Genomic DNA, 20,497 nt, shown 5'->3' on the forward strand with positions numbered 1-20,497 from the left:
AGTTTAATAAACAAAACAGATGCAAAATTTGCAGCTAAGTGTTAGGAATGAATGTCAAGGCACAGCGAGTGATCTGCATGTCCCCTGGGACTGTGATTTTTGGTCCAGGATGGAAAACCTGTTGTTAGAATTGTGCCCAGATTATATCCCACTGGCCCTGATTACCTTGATGTTGGGAAAATGTCTCGAGGGATGTAAATTGCCTAGAATCATTTGCAACAGCTGCCAGTGACTGCGATTCTATGTTATTACAAAAGCAATCTCCCTTCCTGGGAATTTGATTTGCAAAAATAGAAGAATTAATAGAATTAGAAGGAAATGTTTTAAAATAAGTTCAGTTTCCAAAAACCAGGTGCCCCTTTTGACACAAATATCCCTTGTGCTCTCAAATGTGAATAATTTCAGAAATTACTCTCACAAGATGGTACCTGCCTATGAAAAATAAATCTCTCTCTTGAATTTAGGCAGGCTCGAGTCAATATTTCTTGCAGGAGGAATCTCTCCTTTAAGCTCAGTATATTTTCTGGAACAATGGATATTGAATTGTGTCTGTTAATATAATCGCTTGACATCTACCGTTTTGTATATTTCGTGTTCCAGTGAAACCTCCTCTGTATTGCTAATGAAATAATTTTTTTATGTTCTCAATAATCATTATTCTCTTTAATGAAAAGTTAGGGCAGATCTTTCAGTCCTTACATGTGGGAATAATTTGTACCCTCACATTACTTTCTTGAGTAACTTAAGCTGACTTGAGTGAATTAAAGTTTTGTAGGGATGGCTTGTTCATAACTTAAGTGCTAATTGACATCTATTTCAGAACATGACATTCCGGAATAAACCCTACTTTGAGACATTAATGCAATTATGGTTTTTATAACAATTAGTATAATTATGTTTTGGGTAATAACTAATAAGTCGTTGCAGTGGAATGGAAGGTAATGTTTCCTGCCAGCTGCCTTCAAAAATCCTCTATCAGAGACAGTGAAAAAGATCTGTCCTGAGTCACATAAAGTACCTCCTTCAAACATGGTGAAATAAAAGAAGACACAATACTTCTGTCTCTTGGTTTTGAGGCATGGCTAATTCTGGTGCTTGGAAATTCTGGAGTTCTAGTATCAGGAACTAAACCGATCGCTTCATTTCAATGCCTTTGCATCAGAAAATGAGTCAGGTCCAGATACACCAGTGAGTCTAATAAGTGACAAATAGCTAAAGTGAGCTGCTGGTGCTTTATTTCTTATCCCCTCTTCTGCCTCCTCTTTAACACTCAGGTAACTGTCAGAAAAGGAGCCAGCTATTACAGATGACAAGGGGTAAATGCCTTCATGTTGTCCTCCAAAGGTTAAGGTTTACCAACCGCAGTTGGAAGCCACAATCTCCAATAACCATTAATCCACTAAACTCCAGTACCAGTGAACATATTTATGGCTGCAGTCACTAAAGGGTGAAATAAAGATTAGTTTTTAGTTAGGAACGCAAAGCTTTTTAGATCAATACAGACCCACTGCTGAAATCAATCTAAAGTTTGGAATTTTTAAGTAAAGATTTACTGGGCTTCCTTGTACAGTTAATTTTCCAAAGGGGGAATAGTCTCAGCAATGTTACATAGTAATCAAATTGAGTAAACACTAGTCAGTTCGTAAACTGACCTCAGTTATGTGCATAGTAAATGAGTGAACAGCAATAAAAACACCCATAATGTGGATAGTAAATTTGCCAATAAACAGGTAAAGCCAAAATGCACGTATAGACTAACATGATCAAATATTAGTAGCTACATTTGCCTATTTGAAAACATAAATAATCAATAGACATTAATAATGAAGTTGTTCGTGCATTTCTTTATTACTGTGCATATTAAGTGTTTCAATTATTTCTACTTAGTTTGATAGATAAATGTATATGCACATTTTATGCCTCAAATAGAATATAGAATTACTCTTCAAAACAAAAGCTACTGTTTAGCTGAAAGAACAACTGGACTGGAAATATGCAGCTTGTTATACCCCTCTGCTGTTCATGTTTGATGCATGTATACAATTTATTATGCAATTTCTTGAGATTTGACAAAGTAATTGTCTGGCAAACCATAGCTTTAATGATGGTTTTTCTGCTTCATACAAAAGGTCTGAAGGTAGTGTAGGAAAATGACTTAATAGATCAGTGTCTATAAATGCTGTTAATGTACATTATATATATGTGCAAGGGTAACCCAAGTTATTTTCTGAGTTACCGCACAATATGTTGTGAGTTTCCATGTGGTAAATTCGTTTTTTGTCATCAGAGCTACTGCATGAAATCTTATATGTTGAGCTGTAACTTCCAAAATAACTCAGGTCACTGCATTAGCTTTAGTCTTGGTGTCTGTCACTGGGAGTTCTTGATGATGGACCAAGGGCTATGAAGAAGCCTGGATGTTATAATAGTGCCACAGTAGCTTAAAAAAAGCCAGAATTTCCATTGTTAATCCCATTTTAAAGGGCTTGTTGCTTGGCAGTTAAAATCCATTCAGGTCTGAAACAAAAGTCAAGGTGCAATATATAAATTCCATTTTATTCATATTCGTTTTAAATCATTGCGGCTATTCTTAAGATAAGGAGCACAGAAATCCTAAAGTTTTATTATTTTGAACACCTTTGCAGTCTTTTGTAACTAAACCGTCTAATTTTAAAGAATGAAATTTCTCAGCAGAGGGATGTTCTTCATTTTGCCTGTCTCCCTGTTTTATCATCAGTAAAAGACTATTGGCCAGATTCATCGCTTGTGTGAGTGAGCACTGGGTCCACTAGGACCCTCCCTTTACATCAGCAATGAACCTTTGTCTGCTGATGAGCTGTACTCAAATGAAGTTAAAATGGAAACATTTCTCATTTTTCTCTGGTGCCTTTTCTCAGATCTAGGATACTTGGGATGTTTCTCTATACCTTGGTGCAAATAAATGTGAGGCATTGGGCAGACAGGAAGATACTATGTCATGAGCAATAGGTATCTGAAAATCACCCAGGCAACTTGGGCCAAAGAAAAAAGAAAAAAAAAAGAGATTAAATTCTCGTGACTGGGCTCCATCACCAAGTAGCATTTTATTCCATTTCATTGCCATTTTTTAGAATTAATCATATCTACCCTCATACCTGCTTTTTTGACTCCCATATATGGTTCTTAAATGAGTTTGTTAACAGGGAAGACTAAAATCTCCTCTTAATTCTCTGGTACAACAGAAATTGAACTAGTATTGATTTCCTCATATTGCCCTTTTGGCACCATGGAAATCATATAGTCATAGAATCGGTTAAGTTGGAAAAGACCTTTAAGATCATCAAGTCCAACCATTAACATAGCATTCCCAAGTCCACCTCTAAAACATGTCCCTAATCACCACATCTACATGTCTTTTAAACACCTCCAGGGATGGTGACTCCATCACTTCCCTGGGCAGTCTGTTCCAATGCTTGATGACCCTTTCAGTGAAGAATTTTTTCCTAATATCCAATCTAAACATCCCTGGTGCAACTTGAGGCCATTTCCTCTTGTCCTATTGCTTGTTACCTGGGAGAAGAGACCAACCCGCTCCATGCTACAACCTCCTTTCAGGTAGTTGTAGACAGCGATAAGGTCTCCCCTCAGCCTCCTTTTCTCCAGGCTGAACAGCCCCAGTTCCCTCAGCCGCTCCTCATCAGACTTGTGCTCCAGGTCCCTCAACAGCTTTGTTGCCCTTCTCTGAACTCTCTCCAGCACCTCAGTGTCTTTCCTGTACTGAGGGGCCCAAAAATGAGCACTAGATCTGATGTGGGGCCTCAGCAGCGCTGTGTACAGGGCAACAATCACTGCCCTAGTCCTGCTGGCCACACTATTCCTGATACAAGCCAGGATGCTGCTGGCCTTTTTGGCCACCTGGGCACACTGCTGGCTCATGTTCAGCCAGCTATCAGTCAACACTCCCAGATCCTTTTCTGCCAGGCAGCTTTCCCGCCACTCTTCTGTAGCATTGCGTGGGGTTGTTGTGACCCAAGTGCAGGACCTGGCACTTGACCTTGTTGAACCTCATACAATTGGCATCAGCCCAACAATACAGCCAGTCCAGATCCCCCTGTAGAGCCTTCCTACCCTCCAGCAGATCAACACTCCCACCCAACTTGGTGTCGTCTGCAAACTTACTGAGGGCACACTCAAATCCCTCATCCAGATCATTGATAAAGAGATTAAACAGAACTGAAATATTTAAAAAGGTGAGGGGGGAACAATTTCCAGCTGTGAACAGTTGGCATATCCTTCACGCCAAAGCAGACCAGAGATGATCTGTTCGTATTCCAAGGCAATGTCACTCAGAGCCAAATACAAGGACATTTTTATTATGTGAACTAGATGCTGGCCTGAAACAGCTGGCTGGTGACATACAGAGCCTTGCCAGCCATCCAGTGATGACTTCTTCTTTGTTTCTATTGCCTGGGCCAGATTTGAACCAGGAAGCTGGACACAACTGCCCACTTTGCTGAGAAGCAGTGAAACACTGCAGCAAAGGAAAGCTATTATCTTCCAAGTCCCACTTTCTCCCCATTCAGAGTGTATGCTACCAAAGTTAGCTCTTCCCTGAAAAAAAAAAAAGTATATATTTATAATGCTACAGCAAACTTGGTTTGCTGTTTTGCAGTTGGACCTATTTGAGACAAGAGAGAGGTCCTTGTTTATCCTTTAGCTAGTTGGGTTAAGTAGGAGCCACTAATGAATTTCAACAAAATCACCCTCACCAGCTAGTGAGGGTCAACACCAATTGGGAGAACAATGCTTGACCTACACTGGCTACATAAAGTTTACCTGGTCTTAATCTCATGAAGCCCTGTCTCCATGTTTTGTGGGGTTCTTTTGGTTTGGATTGTTGTTTTTTTTTTTTCTCTCAGCAAACTACCTAACTTGAGTTATTAGGTTACGAATTTAAAAATACAATTTGGAATATGGGGGCAAAGCAGCATATTGACTATTTCACAGTGGTGAATAGGTCTAGTTACTGAGAAAATGATGATACATCATCTCCATAGAGAGATCACCTTTTTCCCCTTTGCAGCAGAACAAGGCTGTATATTTAAGCACAGCTCTACTATTTAAGCAGCCAGGTCAGAAGGTGCTCTGTGTTATCTCAGAAAGATGGAGTAAAGCAAAGGGAGGTCATAAACGTTAACTTGCATTTCCTTTGCTTTTTTATACTCATGTTTAACTTATGACACCCAAATTATATTAATGATAAGTATCTTGGTAGTCAGATTTAACACTACATTTTATTTAAAATCACTATTTCTCACATGGGAGTTGACATCCAATGACTCCTCTCTGCTACATCCAAAGGGAGAAGACAGGCTTGGGGCAGTTGAAATGGAACACTATGGGAAAGATTTCTGTCCCTAGAGCACTTAGATGTGATGCAGAACAAAAGTCTTTGTCAGCAGACTTTGCTTGAAAGGGAATTAAAAAATTTTCACAACTCTTCTCTCCCTTAAAAACTGTTAGTGCTCTCTTGGGGATTGTGAGAGCCACATTCAACCTATGGATTATGTATTACTTCAGTACAAAAATGTACTCTAAATCTAGCCACTGCCATCCTGCGAGTTCCTCTTGTTCTGAAGCTTACCCTTTGCCCCATTTGTCTCAAAGTCTTGCATTAAAAAAACAAGAAACTGGTATGGAGCACTGTCCCACTTGAGGATGGCTTCTTACAAAGCCTGACTATCATTTTGGAGCAATTGTGGTGCCACTCGCCACCAACATGTCCTCCTCCTGGTTTTGCAATGAGTCCTGTGTGCATCAGTCTGGGAAAATTCAGTCAAACTGAATGGCGAATGCAGACACATGTCCCATGTCAGGAAAGCATCCCCTTTCAAGAGAGGTCTCAAGAATATGCTTTAAGAAATGCTTAAATGCTTTCCTGAACAGAAATGGACTTAAGCACAAGAGAGTATCCATTATTTAGGAGTACAGTGCAGACACAATCACTAAAGCTCATATTATGTGTCTGAAAATCGAGTCCCAGAGCGTAAGCTTTTCCGAGTGATGGTTAGAGGGTTCCTAGTTGTAGCATGGTTCCATACAGAAGGATTTGCTTAATCCACCTTGCTTTTAGATTGCAATTTCCCCAAGCTTAGCTGCTTCTTTTAACAGTTCTGAGTTCTGCCCCCCCCCCCCCAAGTTATTTTAATAACTCTTTCAGACGCAATATCTTATATTCTGATTTTTCAGAAGCTACTGGTTTTCTATGAACTTTTTTCATGTCATCTTGATTGCACAGCAACAAATGACTTTTATTTTTTCTGTAGTTTACCCTTTTGCCTTTTTGGGGACTGAGAGAGGAGGAATAACAGTTTGTCTTTCAGTGTTCTTAGGTTTACTCATTTAGGATCCTGTTTAGCAGTTTCCAGTCCACTCTCACCAAAGATTTGGGGAAGTAGAGCAAAAGTGTGAACACATAATGGTATCATGCTCCTTGTTACAGAAGAAATGTTGCTCTGCATACATTGAGGCATATAAACAATACTTCACCATATATCTGTGTGTATAAGCAAAAACAGTCAGTATTCCTGGAGGAATCTCAAAGCACTAGGCAAGCACGGATTAACCAGGACACAGCACAGGCGATCAGGATGCCTGTGACACCTTTGGGGCCAGTTGTACCAGTCTCTAGAGCCTCATGGTTGCAGCAGCCACTGGCATAGCAAGTGTAATAGTGAACATTCAAAAATGCCCAGCTGGGGGTGGAGCTGGGCAGATGTGCTCAGCAGGGTCGAGGGATCTCAAGCTGGGAGAGCCTTGGACTGCACTAATGAAAACCCTTTTTAGCATTTGTTAACTGAAGCACAGAGAGATTTAAGGATGCACCTGGGTCAAGGTTGTTACATCTACATTACTAGACCCAAGAAAACTTCTGTTTTCAGATCTCTCTCCTTCCCAGCTCCTTGTGATGCCTCACATCTCCTCAGTTCCCAGGGAAAAGATCTCCTCAAGGAACAACAAGGCACCTGCGAGGTTTGCATGGTTCCCAGGCCCTAACCCCAAAGTGTGCAAACCAGGGTAGGTACAATCCCTGTGTGTTAGTGGCAGGAATCCAGATGTCCAGATTCATGAGCCTTCTAACAACCATCAACACAATCTCCTGAAATCTTCCACTCCTGCTCTGCTCCTAGGCTGACAGTACCTGGCATGGTTGAAGTGAAGAGTTAATCTGTACTCCAGGAACAGTGCTGTGATGCCAGGTCTACCTTCAGAAGTGCGAGCTTACAAACTTCTATGTCAGAAACTTCAGGTGGATTATACAATATTTAGCGTGAGTAGCAATGTTGTTGGTGACAGCCAATACTGCTGTTGCTCATCTATTTGTACAGTACTTGTACTACGAAAGGGACCTATGTGCTCAGATCTGTCCTAACAACTAGTATGGCATGTTGCCCAACAAAAACGACAGTCTTTATGTCTCTGGAAGGTCCCCAAGAGAATTTCCCTTTTCTGTGGTGAGAGATCCCATCCACGTACAGGTGGGTCTGGTGAATGCTGTCATCTCTGTTCTACCATCTGAAATGCAACAGTGGCAGAAATGCAGACTGCTGAGAGAATTCAGCAAGCCAGAGAACAAAGGCAATTTCAGTGCCCAAAAATAGTGGAGCCAGCTGAAGTCCTGTTTCTGACAACAGTGTCAATGACAAAGGTGTTCAGAACTGGCACTTATTTTTGTTCTTAATAATTAAGACCCTCTGCATGTAACTTGATTTCTGAGCTGTGCCAAGATATCAGTGTATATTGCAATAACAAAAACTGCAAAAAATCCTCCACAAAACATCAGTTTTGCAGAGATACGTTTCATATTACAAGCACAGATAAGGAAAGGGTTCTAAATTTCTCATTTTTATATAATTACTCTTAGTGAAAAGTATTTACCTTGCTTATTTACTGAGTTTGTTCCTTGGGATTTTAATGACAATGCCTTATGCCTTCTTGATGATCTCCTCTGCATGAGGATCTCTTCCTTTAATTGCAAGATGTGATTCAGTTTCTTCTGCAGTATTGACCCCCCTACTACAAGTCTCTGCAATGAGGCTTCAGTAAGTTGAGGAGTCTGCATGGCAGCGAAGAGATGAGCTAAGGGAAGACCAGTAAAAGCACAACATCTACCAACCTCTGGCTTTGAAAAGATGAAAGCATGGGGCACTGCCTGCTGTTCTTCAGAAATGCTGCTTAGGGACGGAGCCCTAAAGCTACAGTTGGGAAGGCTCAGTAGTTAGTATGTGTTCAGTGCCTCGCGGGAGATGCTTGCTGCTCTCAATGGCAAGTCTGTGATAGTTTTAGGCTTATAAGCTAGAGACACAAAGTCCCTGCTTAAGCCAAGTGGCCAGTACATCTAGTTTTGCTCCAAAGGAAAAAAATGGACAATTTTACATGGTGCAGATCTGGAAGTAACTGCAGAAGAAAGAAAACACATGGCATTTTTCTGCTGACAGATGCCACCTTTAAGCGGCGAACTTAAATTTTCTACTTTGCAGATGAAAAGGTATAAAATTTTGAAAAGCACCCAAGAGAGTTAGAAACTTTGAACTCTCCTTTCAAAAGCACTCAAACCCATTCAGAAAACACCATACCCATGACCTTTAGCAATATTTGTCAATTGTAATTCGTAAGTGACCACAAATCATAGACGTAAGAGTGAACTTTATTTCAACTTGTGTTAGTGTACCAAAGTTAAATACAAATTAACCAAGTCTTGTTTTCAGTAATGAGGAAAACATACCAGTATGCTAGTCCCAGAAACTTGCTACACATTGGCACAGACCTATTTTGGCAATTTACAATGGTATAGGAGTGTGTGACACATCACTCAGTGAAAACTGATACAAAACCCCGTGGAGACTATTTACAGCTATTACAGCAGAAAAGTTCAACAGCACAAGCATGATATAAAAATTATTCTTCCCGTCTACTACAGTTGGGAGACAACTCGCATCACTGAAGATACCAGCTACTATTGAAATGGAGGCGTCTTATAATTCATGTTTCTCTTCACTTGAACAGGGTCAAAATCTGGATGGCAAACAGAGTAAACTGGAAAGAAGGGGCGGGACAAGAGGAGCAAAGCAAAGCAAAGGGTTTTAGAAACAGCATATATGATGGCGTAATTAATTTGGGAAGAATACCATGCCTTAAAACAACAGCCGCCTAATTTCTCTAGGAAATCTCTTGCAGAAATAATTGATGTCAAAGAGAGGAGTAAGGGAGCTATTTGGTGAGGAAAAACAGAGAGGTATGGCAGAACTTCTTTTTTAAGGTCACCAGAAAACAAATGAAAGCAAAACCTGCCTTGATGCCTTTCAGTTCCAGTCCTTTGCATTCCTGAGCAATCTGACTCCAGCTCTGTAAATGCATTGGCATCCTTGGCCAAGTCAAAGGGAAAGACCATGAGACCTGGCATTCAAAGTCTGCTCCTCGTGTGTATTTTAATTAACAGGAGCCAGAGTATTATCTGGGAAAGGGGAAGGGGCTCGTGGCTTTCACATCAGGTACAACTTTCTCTAAGTGCTCATTCCAGTCTCCTTTCACGCACATTTCATTCAAGGGCATCCATTCCACCTTTTTTTTTTTTTTCTTTTTTTCTTTTTCTTTTGTTAGTTTGTTTTGTTTTGTTTGGGGTGGTTTGTTTGTTTTGGTCATTTTGGTTTTTTGTTTGTTTGGTTGGTTTGGTTTTGGTTGTGTGGGGTTTTTTTGACAATTGGGGGTTTGACAACAGAGGAACAGAGCTATAAATGTGAGGGTGCAATATATCATGAGGTAAAGCGTGGAGAACATGTCCTCTACCAAAATGCCCCTTGGTGGAAAGAAAAAGCCCTAAATGCCTACAATGAGAATTCCCTCTACTTCTTACAACTATAAAGGAGCAAAAACCAAAACAAAGCCCCAACCCATGGGCTGTGCTGTGCACGTTTCTAGTCTATCAGCTATGGCAAAAAGTTGAAAGGTTATGTTTGTGAAATAGCAGCTGCTTTTCTGCCATTTGATTCAGGTTTCTGCATTGCAAAGTCTTGAAACCAAAAGACAAATCTGACAATATGCTAATCTCCCAATAAAAAAAAAAAAAAAAAAAAAAAAAAAAAAAAAAGTGACTTCTGAACCCTTATCTGTTGAAGAGCTGACAGTGAAGTTCAGAGACGGTTGTCTAACCAGACAAAACGATAGAGAAAATATGCCTTCAAACAAGATCATAAATCTTGAACAGTGCAGGGGAACAAATGTAAAGGGAACGTTTTACCACTAACACCATTTAGTAGCCTCACTTTCTTTCTCTCCCTTCTACCCCTCCAGCCTCATCATACTTGCAAGAAAGGAGGATGTATCCTGTCAATGCAATAATATAAATACAAGGCGGGTGGGGTGGGGGTGACAATATATTGGGTACTGAAATCAGACATTATTTCCATCACATCTGGGGTGCATCTGGGGTGCAGGGGGAGAGTAGAGACACAAAACAAATACTGTGCAACCTGAATACAACAGACTTACCCCCACCCCCCCAGCAACACACACACACTCGCACACAAAAAGTTTGCATATTGCACAGGGTGCTTGAAGATCATAAATCTATGCATGAGAAAGATGTAGTGGAAATTTTTGGGGGGATTAGAGTTTATTTTTGTCATCTCTGTGAGACAGCTACTCATTCATCCAGATCACAGCTAAGAAAAAAGCTGGTCACAGAAATTAGCAGTTTCAGCTCAGCAGCAAAGTCGCCAGCCTGTGAAGGCAGAGAGAAATTGACTAATTAGCAATGCGCACTAAAACTTGACGGTTCTTTATAGAGAGAGAGAAGAGAGAGGGAGAGCGAGAGGGAGGGAGGCAGAGAGGAGGGGTGGGGGGGGCTCGCTTTTTCCCCTTCTTTCTTCCAAAGATGTTTGAAATCGCAGTCATTTACGCTCGACAATTTTTACAATAGCCTTGAGCCATAATTTTGCGAGTCTCTCCAGCATCCATCCCCCTGTATGGTCTCTCTCCACTGGCCATGCACGACCGTTTCTCTCCCCAACCGTGGATTTCCTATTACTCTCGTTACGACTCACTGAGCCCCAGGCCCAAGGATAATGATGTGTTGTTTCTTGGTAGCATAATTTGTCACACGTACATTTTTTCTTCTTCTTCTCTTGCAGAAAGCTCTGTGCTCTCTCTCTCTCTCTCTTTCTCTCTCTCTCCTTCTCTCTCTCTCGTACATTTTCTTGCTGTTGCTAATTCATGGTGATCAAATGATGTACGACAAAATAAATTGTAAAGAGTGACTGCTCCGAGTTGGGAACCAGAAGGTTTTTTTTTCTTTCTTTCTTTTCTCTCCTTTTTTTTTTTTTTTTTTTTTGGAAGGAGCGAGCAAACCTTTAAAAAGGAAGGACAATTGATTTTTTTGGGGGGGAGCTTAAGTGAACCTTTACTTTGGCAGCTGGTTGTGGAGCAGGTAAGTTTCTGGCCTTGTGTCTAACCGTCTCTGTGCATTTTCTTGTGTCTCCTGATTTGTTTGTTGTTGGGGGAGAGGAAAGGGGTGTCTGTCTGTGCGCTGGAAGTGTGTGCGGGGGGAGGGGGGGGCAGTTGTGTAACGAACGCGTTTGCAGAATAAACTCCGATTGCAAGAAATGGGCAAAACGAGGAAGAAAGAAGGGGAGGGAGAAAGAGGAGGAGAGTGTGTGTGTATGTGCGTGTGTGTGTGTGTGCATGTATGTATGTGTGTGTGCGGTGGGGAGGGGGGATTGACCGGGTCCACTTAAAGGGAGAGGCTCCGGGAGGTTTCTGTTGCCGGCGGCGGGGCGCGGAGCGGGGCTGAGCCGCGCCGGGGCAGGGGAAGCGGCTGGAGGGAGCCCCTCACTGTGTCGATAAATCGGGCTGGGGAGGGGTGAAGGGAGGCAGAAGAAGCCCAGAGCTGGCGAGGAGTGACTGAGCGCGTTGCAATGGCAGGAGCAGGTCTCGGCGGGATCCCGCTGAGGAGGAGGAAGAGCGGTGGCGGCGGCGCTCCGCGGGGCGAGATGCGACCAGCGCGGGTCGGTGGCTGCGCAGTCCCCGCAGGTGCGGCCGCAGCTCGGGGCTACCCCGCCGAACCCCCTCCCCGGGCCGGGCACGGGGCCGAGGCAGGGGAGGCGCGCCGGGGCCCGGCCGGACCGGGGCCGCCGGGCAGGGCCCTGCTCCCCGCCGCCCCCGCCCGCCTCCCCCGTCCTTCCCCCAACATGAACTTCACGTAGTTACCGGAGTTACGGCAGCGGCGCCGTCTGCTGCGAGGACAAGCGAGACAGGCAGGACAGCAGCGGGCGGCCCCTCGCCGGGCCCGGGGCTGCCGCTTCCACCCCTCTACCCCCCCCCCCCGCCTCCTCCTCCGGGGTGCGAAGTATTGCAGCTCCCCCACAGTGAGTCCAGGAGCGGGGCTCAACTTCGGTGCCGGCCAGCGCCGGGTCCCCCGCTCCGGGCACGCCGCCCCCCGGCCCCGGAGAGGAAGCAGGTCCCGGCACCGCCGAGTTGCCAAAGCGTCCAGCGGGGTCGGGGGCTGGCAGCGGGCAGGGCTGTTCGCCTCCCCGGCAGAGTTTCAGTCACTTGGTAGTTTATCTGGGCATCGCGGAGTTTAGGGGGGTTGGGGAGGGAGGAGATCTTACTTCCCGTGTGTTCGATTGTTTGGGTGGTTGGTGCGGGTTTTGGTTTTTGGTTTTTGTTTTTGTTGGTTTTTTTTTTTTGGGGGGGGTGGCTCAGCTCTGAAAACGTCCCCAGTTTCCTCGCTCCTCCCCTGGAGAGCAAACCGGTGTGCACCGAGGAGGGAGGAGAAAGGGGTTGAGTGTGTGCATGTGAGTGTGTGGGGGGGAAAAGACGAGGAGAGGGGGAGGGGGGTGGAAAAAAAGAAAGAAAAAAAATCTCCAGCCCTCCCAAGTTGCGGCTCCTCCAAGCGAGCCCGTCCGTACCCGGGCCGGGGGGGAGCGGCTCGGCGGGCAGAGGGGAGCCCGTCCCTCGGCCGCTCCCCCCCGCCACCCGTGCGTACACGGCCGGGATGCACCCTCCGGGCCTCTAAAGCTCTGTGTTTATTGATGTGTCGTCCCGTGTGTCCCCCCACCCCGCTCTCCTCCCCACCCCTCTGCCCAGGTTGGAGGAGGGTTTAAAAGGCAGGTGTGTCGGAGGCCGCTCGCCATGTCCAGATCCGGGGACAGGACCTCCACCTTCGACCCCAGCCACAGCGACAACCTGCTGCACGGCCTCAACCTGCTCTGGAGGAAGCAGCTCTTCTGCGACGTGACCCTGACGGCCCAGGGCCAGCAGTTCCACTGCCACAAGGCCGTGCTGGCCTCCTGCTCCCAGTACTTCCGATCCCTCTTCTCCAGCGGCGGCGGGAGCGGCGGGCACCCCCACGCCCTGGGGCTGGGACCCGGCGCCCAGGACGGGCTGGGGGGCCCGCCGAAGGAGCCGCCGCCGCCGCAGCCGCAGGAGGAGCCAGGCACCCCGTCCTCCTCCCCGGAGGACAAACTGCTGGCCAGCCCGCGGGCCATCAACAACCTGGTGTTGCAGGGCTGCTCGTCCATCGGGCTGCGGCTGGTGCTGGAGTACCTGTACACGGCCAACGTGACCCTCTCGCTGGACACGGTGGAAGAGGTGCTGTCGGTCAGCAAGATCCTGCACATCCCGCAGGTCACCAAGCTGTGCGTGCAGTTCCTCAACGACCAGATCTCGGTGCAGAACTACAAGCAGGTGTGCAAGATCGCCGCCCTGCACGGCCTGGAGGAGACCAAGAAGCTGGCCAACAAGTACCTGGTGGAGGACGTGCTGCTGCTCAACTTCGAGGAGATGCGCGCCCTGCTCGACTCGCTGCCCCCCCCCGTCGAGTCGGAGCTGGCGCTCTTCCAGATGTCCGTGCTCTGGCTGGAGCACGACCGGGAGACCCGCATGCAGTATGCCCCGGACCTGATGAAGCGCCTTCGCTTCGCTCTCATCCCGGCGCCGGAGCTGGTGGAGCGGGTCCAGTCGGTGGATTTCATGCGCACCGACCCCGTCTGCCAGAAGCTGCTGCTGGACGCCATGAACTACCACCTGATGCCTTTCAGGCAGCACTGCCGGCAGAGCCTGGCCAGCAGGTGAGGGGGGCGGCGGGGAGGGGGGACCTTTCCTCACAGGCGTCCCCTCGGCGGCTCCTGGCCGCGGGAGGCCGGGGGAGCGGGGCGCCCCCGCAGGGCGCGGGGCCGAGGCAGCGGCGGGCAGGGACCCCGCGGGGGCCGGGCCGGGCCGGGCGCCGTCCGGCGGGGCAGGGAGCGGCGCGGCGGCTGCGGCCGGGCCGGGCGGCAGGAGCCCGCCCGCGGCAGCGGCTGGAGGGGGGCGGCGGTGCCGATCTGCCCGCCCCCAGCACCGCCAAACTTTTCGTCCCCTCCCCTCAGCCTGGCGGGGCCGCTGCGGCCGGGGGCGGGGGGGTGGCGGTTGGCGCCGCGCAGCGCAGCGCCTGGCCGGCCGCTGGCCCTTCGTTGCGCGGAGAGCCGTCCCGGGGCGCCCAGGCGGCGCTAAGGGCCGGACCCACGGCAGGGCAGCGGCGGGGCCGGAGGCCGCGGACGAGGCCGAGAGGCCTCCTCGGAGGCGGCCGGCGGGGTGAGCGGCGGCGGGGGCCTCCCAGGGCGTGGGCCCCTCGGGAGCCCGGGCGGGGAGGCCGTGCCCGCCCGGCTCTCCGGCCTCCTGGCGGGCTGGCGGCGATCGCAGCTCCCTCAGCCGTCGAGCCTGCTCCGTGGGGCTAAGACGCGAACAAGAGGGACCCCGGGCCCTGGGAACCTGTTGTTCTGTATAATAATTATTTATTATAGGCCATATTTATTTATTTACTTTTCCGCGATGTTACTTGTAACAAGGAGTTGCATCTTCAGGTTGTTTTAAGCTCTAATATTCAAGTCCTAAACCTAATTAGTTATTTTCATAAATAACCACATTATTTGTGCGTTTCCTGGTATACCTGGTATTTGGGTGATATCCGTAGCATGCATGGAAACCTGTGACTTCATAGCCCTTATATCTACGACATGCCAGTTATTTTCATTTAATAAGGTAATGAATCATGATGTCAGAGACTGACAATATGAGGTTGGTAGTAGAAAGTGAAAGCACAGTGTGTAGTTTAATGAGCAGTAAATATACCCTAACTGAAGGGGGTATTTATTTTTTTGTCTTTTAAAATACGTTTATACTTCATTTCATTCAAAAATTGAAAGATAATACCATCTTTCAAGTACAGTGGCACAGTAGCGTAGAAATCAAAGCACACTTTGTATAATTCAGCTTTTTAACTAATAGGTCCATATTATTAATGACTTAGGAGCAAGAAAAACTAGTACGTTATTATATATTTTATATAATACGCTCTGTTAGCATTAATGTATTCTTTGTATCTTCATGTAATAGGTACCCCGATGATTTAACTTTGAAAATGCTGTGCCTTCTTTTATTATCTCTGGCTAGCGCTCTGTTAGTGTTTTGTTGTGCTTATCACCTTGCTGTCTAACCGACTCTCACTCCAAAATCCTACAGTAAAGGACAAATAGCGGCATTTTGCAGTGTGTTTTTCAGACGCTGTTGTTGCAGCTGATTCATACCCTTTACATTTCAATATTCAAAACTGTTGACTCTCAAAAATGCAAACCCCACCACCTCCTTCTCAGTGGCAATTCTGCACGCTGCCGGGGGCATGCCGGGGCTTGTGTCCTGGTGGATTGCTGAGATACCAGCCGGCTTGGTTCAGTGAAGATACCTTCCAGCTTCACTGGTCCATGTCATTTGAAGGATATGTAGTGGTGTTCTGACCACTGAATGCTTACAAGTGTCATGGATGCTGCAAGAATCTGATACCCCTGGTGCTGGGAGCTGCCTCTCCCTGTGAGCAGGACCGTACACAAAAGGGACACACTTTTAGTACACCTAGATTAGATTCTAAGTTGCGCTTACTTAATGACTTACAGGGTACTCCATGTATCACAATCAGCACGTTTTTTGTTTGTAATAGGTTTGTGTGTCTGTGAAGAGAGTGGTATTTCAGAGAACCCTAACAGTAGTGGAAGAAAATGTACTGTCACTCTCGACTTTAATGTGTGTTTAATGACAGTGTCATAACTAGCTTTTCTTGATTGGGCTCTACAGTGGTGGTGAAATCGGACCCAAACTATTTAGCGTTTTTTTTGTCTATAAGCAGGCATTAGAACTTACTCAAAATGTTAACATTGGAGATGTTGAAATGCTCTGTGATAGAGAATACAATTGGTATATTTTCATTTTGGGTCTTGAATGATACTCCTGGGAATTTCTGAAGGTCACAAAGGCTGGTATTTGAATCTTAATAGTTTTAAGATTTCATCAGGCTACTTAAGTGCCTTCCTAAACATGAATGAAGAAACAAAATAAACATACCTAGCACAATAGAGATTTCCAGACTTGTCCTTCCTGTTACTCATAGTTTCTTTAAAGCTGCAGTGACAGGTGTCACTCAGTAAAATTTTATTTTAAGGAAGAAAATCTGCAAAGAGTTTCTTAAGTTACAGAAGGAAATCTTAAAAGTAACTAACAGTTAAGTACATGTGCAAATAGAGAAAAAATATTAGACAGAAAAGGACTTTAAAACTTTGATTACTTTTTTCTGTGAGCAATGGTGACCTTGGTAATTTGGAATTTAAAGTTTAATGAAAGGTCATTCACCAATGATTCACATGTCCTTAGAAAGAGATTAACTATTCGTCCTGTGCTGTGTAATGTATACTGCACAGTACAGTATGGGTCAGTGAGAAATACAAGCAGCACAGTGCCATAGCCACCTGCTTACTGAAGAAATAAGGAGAATTGCACTCAGAATTAGAACTTGCCAATAATTTTTCTGCATTTTTAAAACAAAAATATATTTTTGTAACACACTACTTAAAGTGTGTACTCATAGGTACGTACATACATATCCATATACCACTTTGGAGTACTTTGGAATTTGGGCCATATATATTTCTTTTAACAAAACGAGTGTAATGGGAAGCTCGAAATACGGCGATTCTCCTTTGAAATGTAACTGTAAAAATAGCACTGATTCTTTCTTTAAGCTTATTTTTTATGTGGTAAATCACATGTGCTCACTTTTCCAACGAACACAAGTTTTTGCTCTTGTCAGGGCTGGAGGAAAGCAATTTTGGATCTTAAGAGCCAGTCTGCACACTGTGAATGGAGTTATTTATAAAGTTTGTGCTACAAATGCAGGTCCTACAGCACAAGTGATGCTGGGGCTAGAAGGCACCCAGGTTGTCTTTTGTGCCACAGTGAAAAACACTATTTACCTCGAGGGAGAGCAGATTTTTTTTTTCCATTAAATTTCCTGAAATAAGGTAACACTTGAACTCCCTCCTGCATTTTTGAAAAATTATTTTTCCAAGTGCAGCAACTAAACAATCATCGTTTAAAAAGTTGAGGAATTATGTTCCTGACTCGTGAACCTTACTGTGCACTCAGAGGTTCAGGACTTTACCAGGGGGTGGGTTTTTTGGCTCTGATCTGGCATTCAATGAGGTGCTCAATTCTAAGCAAGTTAGTAAATCTGTGGACTTTGATCTCCCTTTTTGAGGTTAATGCTGGAGCTTTCTGGCCTCTGTGATCCTCACCTACAGTAGGGCGTCAGCACACAAGCTGCTGTTAAAGCCTCTTGAGGCACAGTCAGTTTTGCCATCAGTAGGAAAAATCCCAGTTGATTTCAGCATGGACTGAATCAGGCCCATTACCGTGACCATGAACATCAGGCTTAAGTGACATTTGTATGTCCCTAAGAGACACAGGTAACTCTGTGCTGTGTCATGTTTTCTGTCCTTCTGGGAAGAAAATGCATTTAGATAGAGGAGCGTTCATCTTCCAGTTATTTATTTGACTCTCGGGACTTCACCAGAGTATTGAGTTGAATGAAATGCCTCTGTGCTTTATTGTGTAATATAATATATTTTATGCAATACACGGTATGTGTTTTCAATTTTTAAAAAAGTCTGGGTTAGAGCATCACCATGTTGCTGGAAAGAATTTCACTTTTAAAGATGAGTGAGCTAGTGAGAATTATTACTGCTTCCATGTTTACTTGCAGCAATGAAAATGGTTAAAAACACATCACTGCTATGAGAGGTTGAGCTTTTAACTTTAATTTTGCTTGTACTGATGCACAATATAGCTGTAGACAGAGACCGGAGCATTACGGAAAAATATTTAAATTACAGGACTTATTATTAAATGTTTTTACCTAAATATTGTGGCTTCTTTATAGAACATTCCTGTGATTTTATGTTTCCGCTTACCTGCAACTATTTACAATGGCTTCTGTTCCAGACAGAGATGCGAAGATAGGCTGGGTGCAGAGAAGCAGCCCCTTACGGCCTGGGAGTTGTTTGTCGGCTGCAGGACACATGCAGCTCTGCTCAACATACATGGGCGTGTGGGCTGGTTTGCTGGCAGAGCAGCAGGTAGATGTCTGTACAGCTGCATCAGGTACCTGAAGGCAGAGGGGAGCGAGGAAAGGAGAGAGGAGAATGCAGAGAAAGAAAGAAACTGAGGTAGCCCAGGGGAGAAACAGGACATAAGTAGCGGAAGCAAGGAAGTACAAATGAGCGAAAAGGGGAGAGAAGAGCACTTTTGAAGGGAAAAAAGTGAAATAGGATACTACATAGGAAAGGAGACAAGCAGAACAAAAAAAGACCTTGGCAGATAAGAGAGGGAATGAAGCAAAAGAAAAAAACCCCTAATTCTTAGCAGAGGCAGCATCTGTTGTCAATAACAGCTGAGTATTTCAGTTTCTGGTAAAGCTATTTCAGATGTGGGGGAGGAAAAATGGATGAGGATTGAGGAACTGAACTGAAATTCGATAAGTCGTGGGCAGGAAATATGGAATTAAAAAAAGAGAGAAAAGAGGGAAATAAAAAGACAAAGAGATAAGAAGGCTAAGCCTGACTGTGCTGTTTCCTAGGTTCAATAAAGTCCCAGCATTCACAAACCCAGCTGTTTTTCTATACTTTTGTTCCCTGGACTATTAGACCTTGGGGAGATTAGAAGTGCAAATTCTAGTCTTGCTGAAATTAATTATAGGGGGTTTTGTTTTTCTTTAATTTCAGGGAAGAGAGGGTGTCATCCACACTGTTTAGTGTTACATAATATTAGTGAAAATGACAGTAAATTAAACAGTGACAAGTGATTAAGATGGTATGACCAGTTTTCATTCAATAGGAAGGTGGTAACTGTTGAAGAAGGAAAATGTAAAGTGCTGAACAGTGTGAGATGCTAGCATTTATATGGAAGACATATAACAGAGGAGATTATATATTATATGTTATATATTATATAACAGACATATACAGAGGAGATTAAAAATTTGAAGAATCCTTGGCAATTAAACAATTTCCTTCTTAAATGCACTATTTGTCTCCAAATCTATCAGACTGTAGTTAGATTTGACTTGTTTTTCTATTGAGATTTCTGTAGGATGTCAGTAGGGCACGTTTGATGGTTGTAAAAATTTGCTTGTTTTTCACTGAAATACATTGTCGTGTGTTCTACTGACAGCTGCTTGCCTATCCCTTTGTGATCCTGACACCAATATTTGTATTTTTAACTAATACTTGTACTCATGGTTAATTGCAAGTGAGAAATATTTCAGACGCCAGATTAACATTCGGATAAAAATCATACCTTAAAATGTATGTGAATTAATTATTAACATTTGCATTACGGTGTGGATGAAGTGAATGTGAGGCTCCAGTTTATTTTAGTGGGCTTTGGATCGGGTATTATGTGCCTGAATTAATATGAGGAAATTGTACCTGTGCCAGGACTCTCTCAGCTGAGCTGCAGAAGGAAGACTGACACATTAGAGGCTGTGGGGAAGTGAACCACAGACCTGTAGTCAGTTTAATCCTGGTTAGTCTCACCTACTTGCCTGGCTTGCCTTATGTGCATTCATTTGGCTCTAGAGACAGGCTAGTGCTGAAGTGTAAGTGGAGAAATGTTGAGTATCCAAGAGAGAGGAAGGCTTGGAGCTCAGGTTAGGGTCAGAGGCAGCACTCTTCTCCTAAAAGGACTGCTGTGGGTCAGCACACTCCTTGGGAGCCTTCTTAAAGAGACACGTATGTCCTGGCTGTTAAAACCCTGGCACAGGTCATAGCCAGTTTCTTGTCACAGTTATAGTACTTGTTAGAACAAACATAATTTATGGAGGACATTTAGTGGCCTTTCTTATGGGCAACCATCTTGCCAACAGCTGTAGATGAAGAAGGGATGCCAAGTACCATGTGCAGGTACTTCTCTTCCCCTGCCAGCCAGTGTCCTGGTCAGGGGTACTAGCTGGGATAACCTCCTTTGTAAACTGCCAGCCCCTCCTGATTTATGTCCTTAGGTGACACATGGTCCCAGTACCTCCAGCACCTTCCCCACCTCCTGCCCTCCTTTGCTCCAGAGCTTCAGTTCCTCAAAATCCCCTACTTCAAAGCCTTTTGGT

The 20,497-nt window shown here is 44.9% G+C and overlaps 1 protein-coding gene across 1 annotated transcript in view; it reads left to right on the forward strand.

Moving 5' to 3' along the window:
• Positions 1-12,733: 12,733 nt before the first annotated feature.
• Positions 12,734-20,497, forward strand: part of KLHL14 (kelch like family member 14) — a gene marked incomplete at its 3' end in the record, with an annotated part of 62,649 nt that continues 54,885 nt past the window's right edge. Inside the window, exons 1-2 of the mRNA XM_082045166.1 lie at positions 12,734-12,830; positions 13,123-14,105. Of these exons, the coding sequence (XP_081901292.1) occupies positions 13,168-14,105 (938 nt within the window). The 5' untranslated portion in view covers positions 12,734-12,830; positions 13,123-13,167. The remainder of the gene's footprint in view (positions 12,831-13,122; positions 14,106-20,497) is intronic.

This window comes from Streptopelia decaocto (assembly GCF_964273445.1).
Source record: "Streptopelia decaocto genome assembly, chromosome: 2".
Lineage (NCBI taxonomy): Eukaryota > Metazoa > Chordata > Aves > Columbiformes > Columbidae > Streptopelia > Streptopelia decaocto.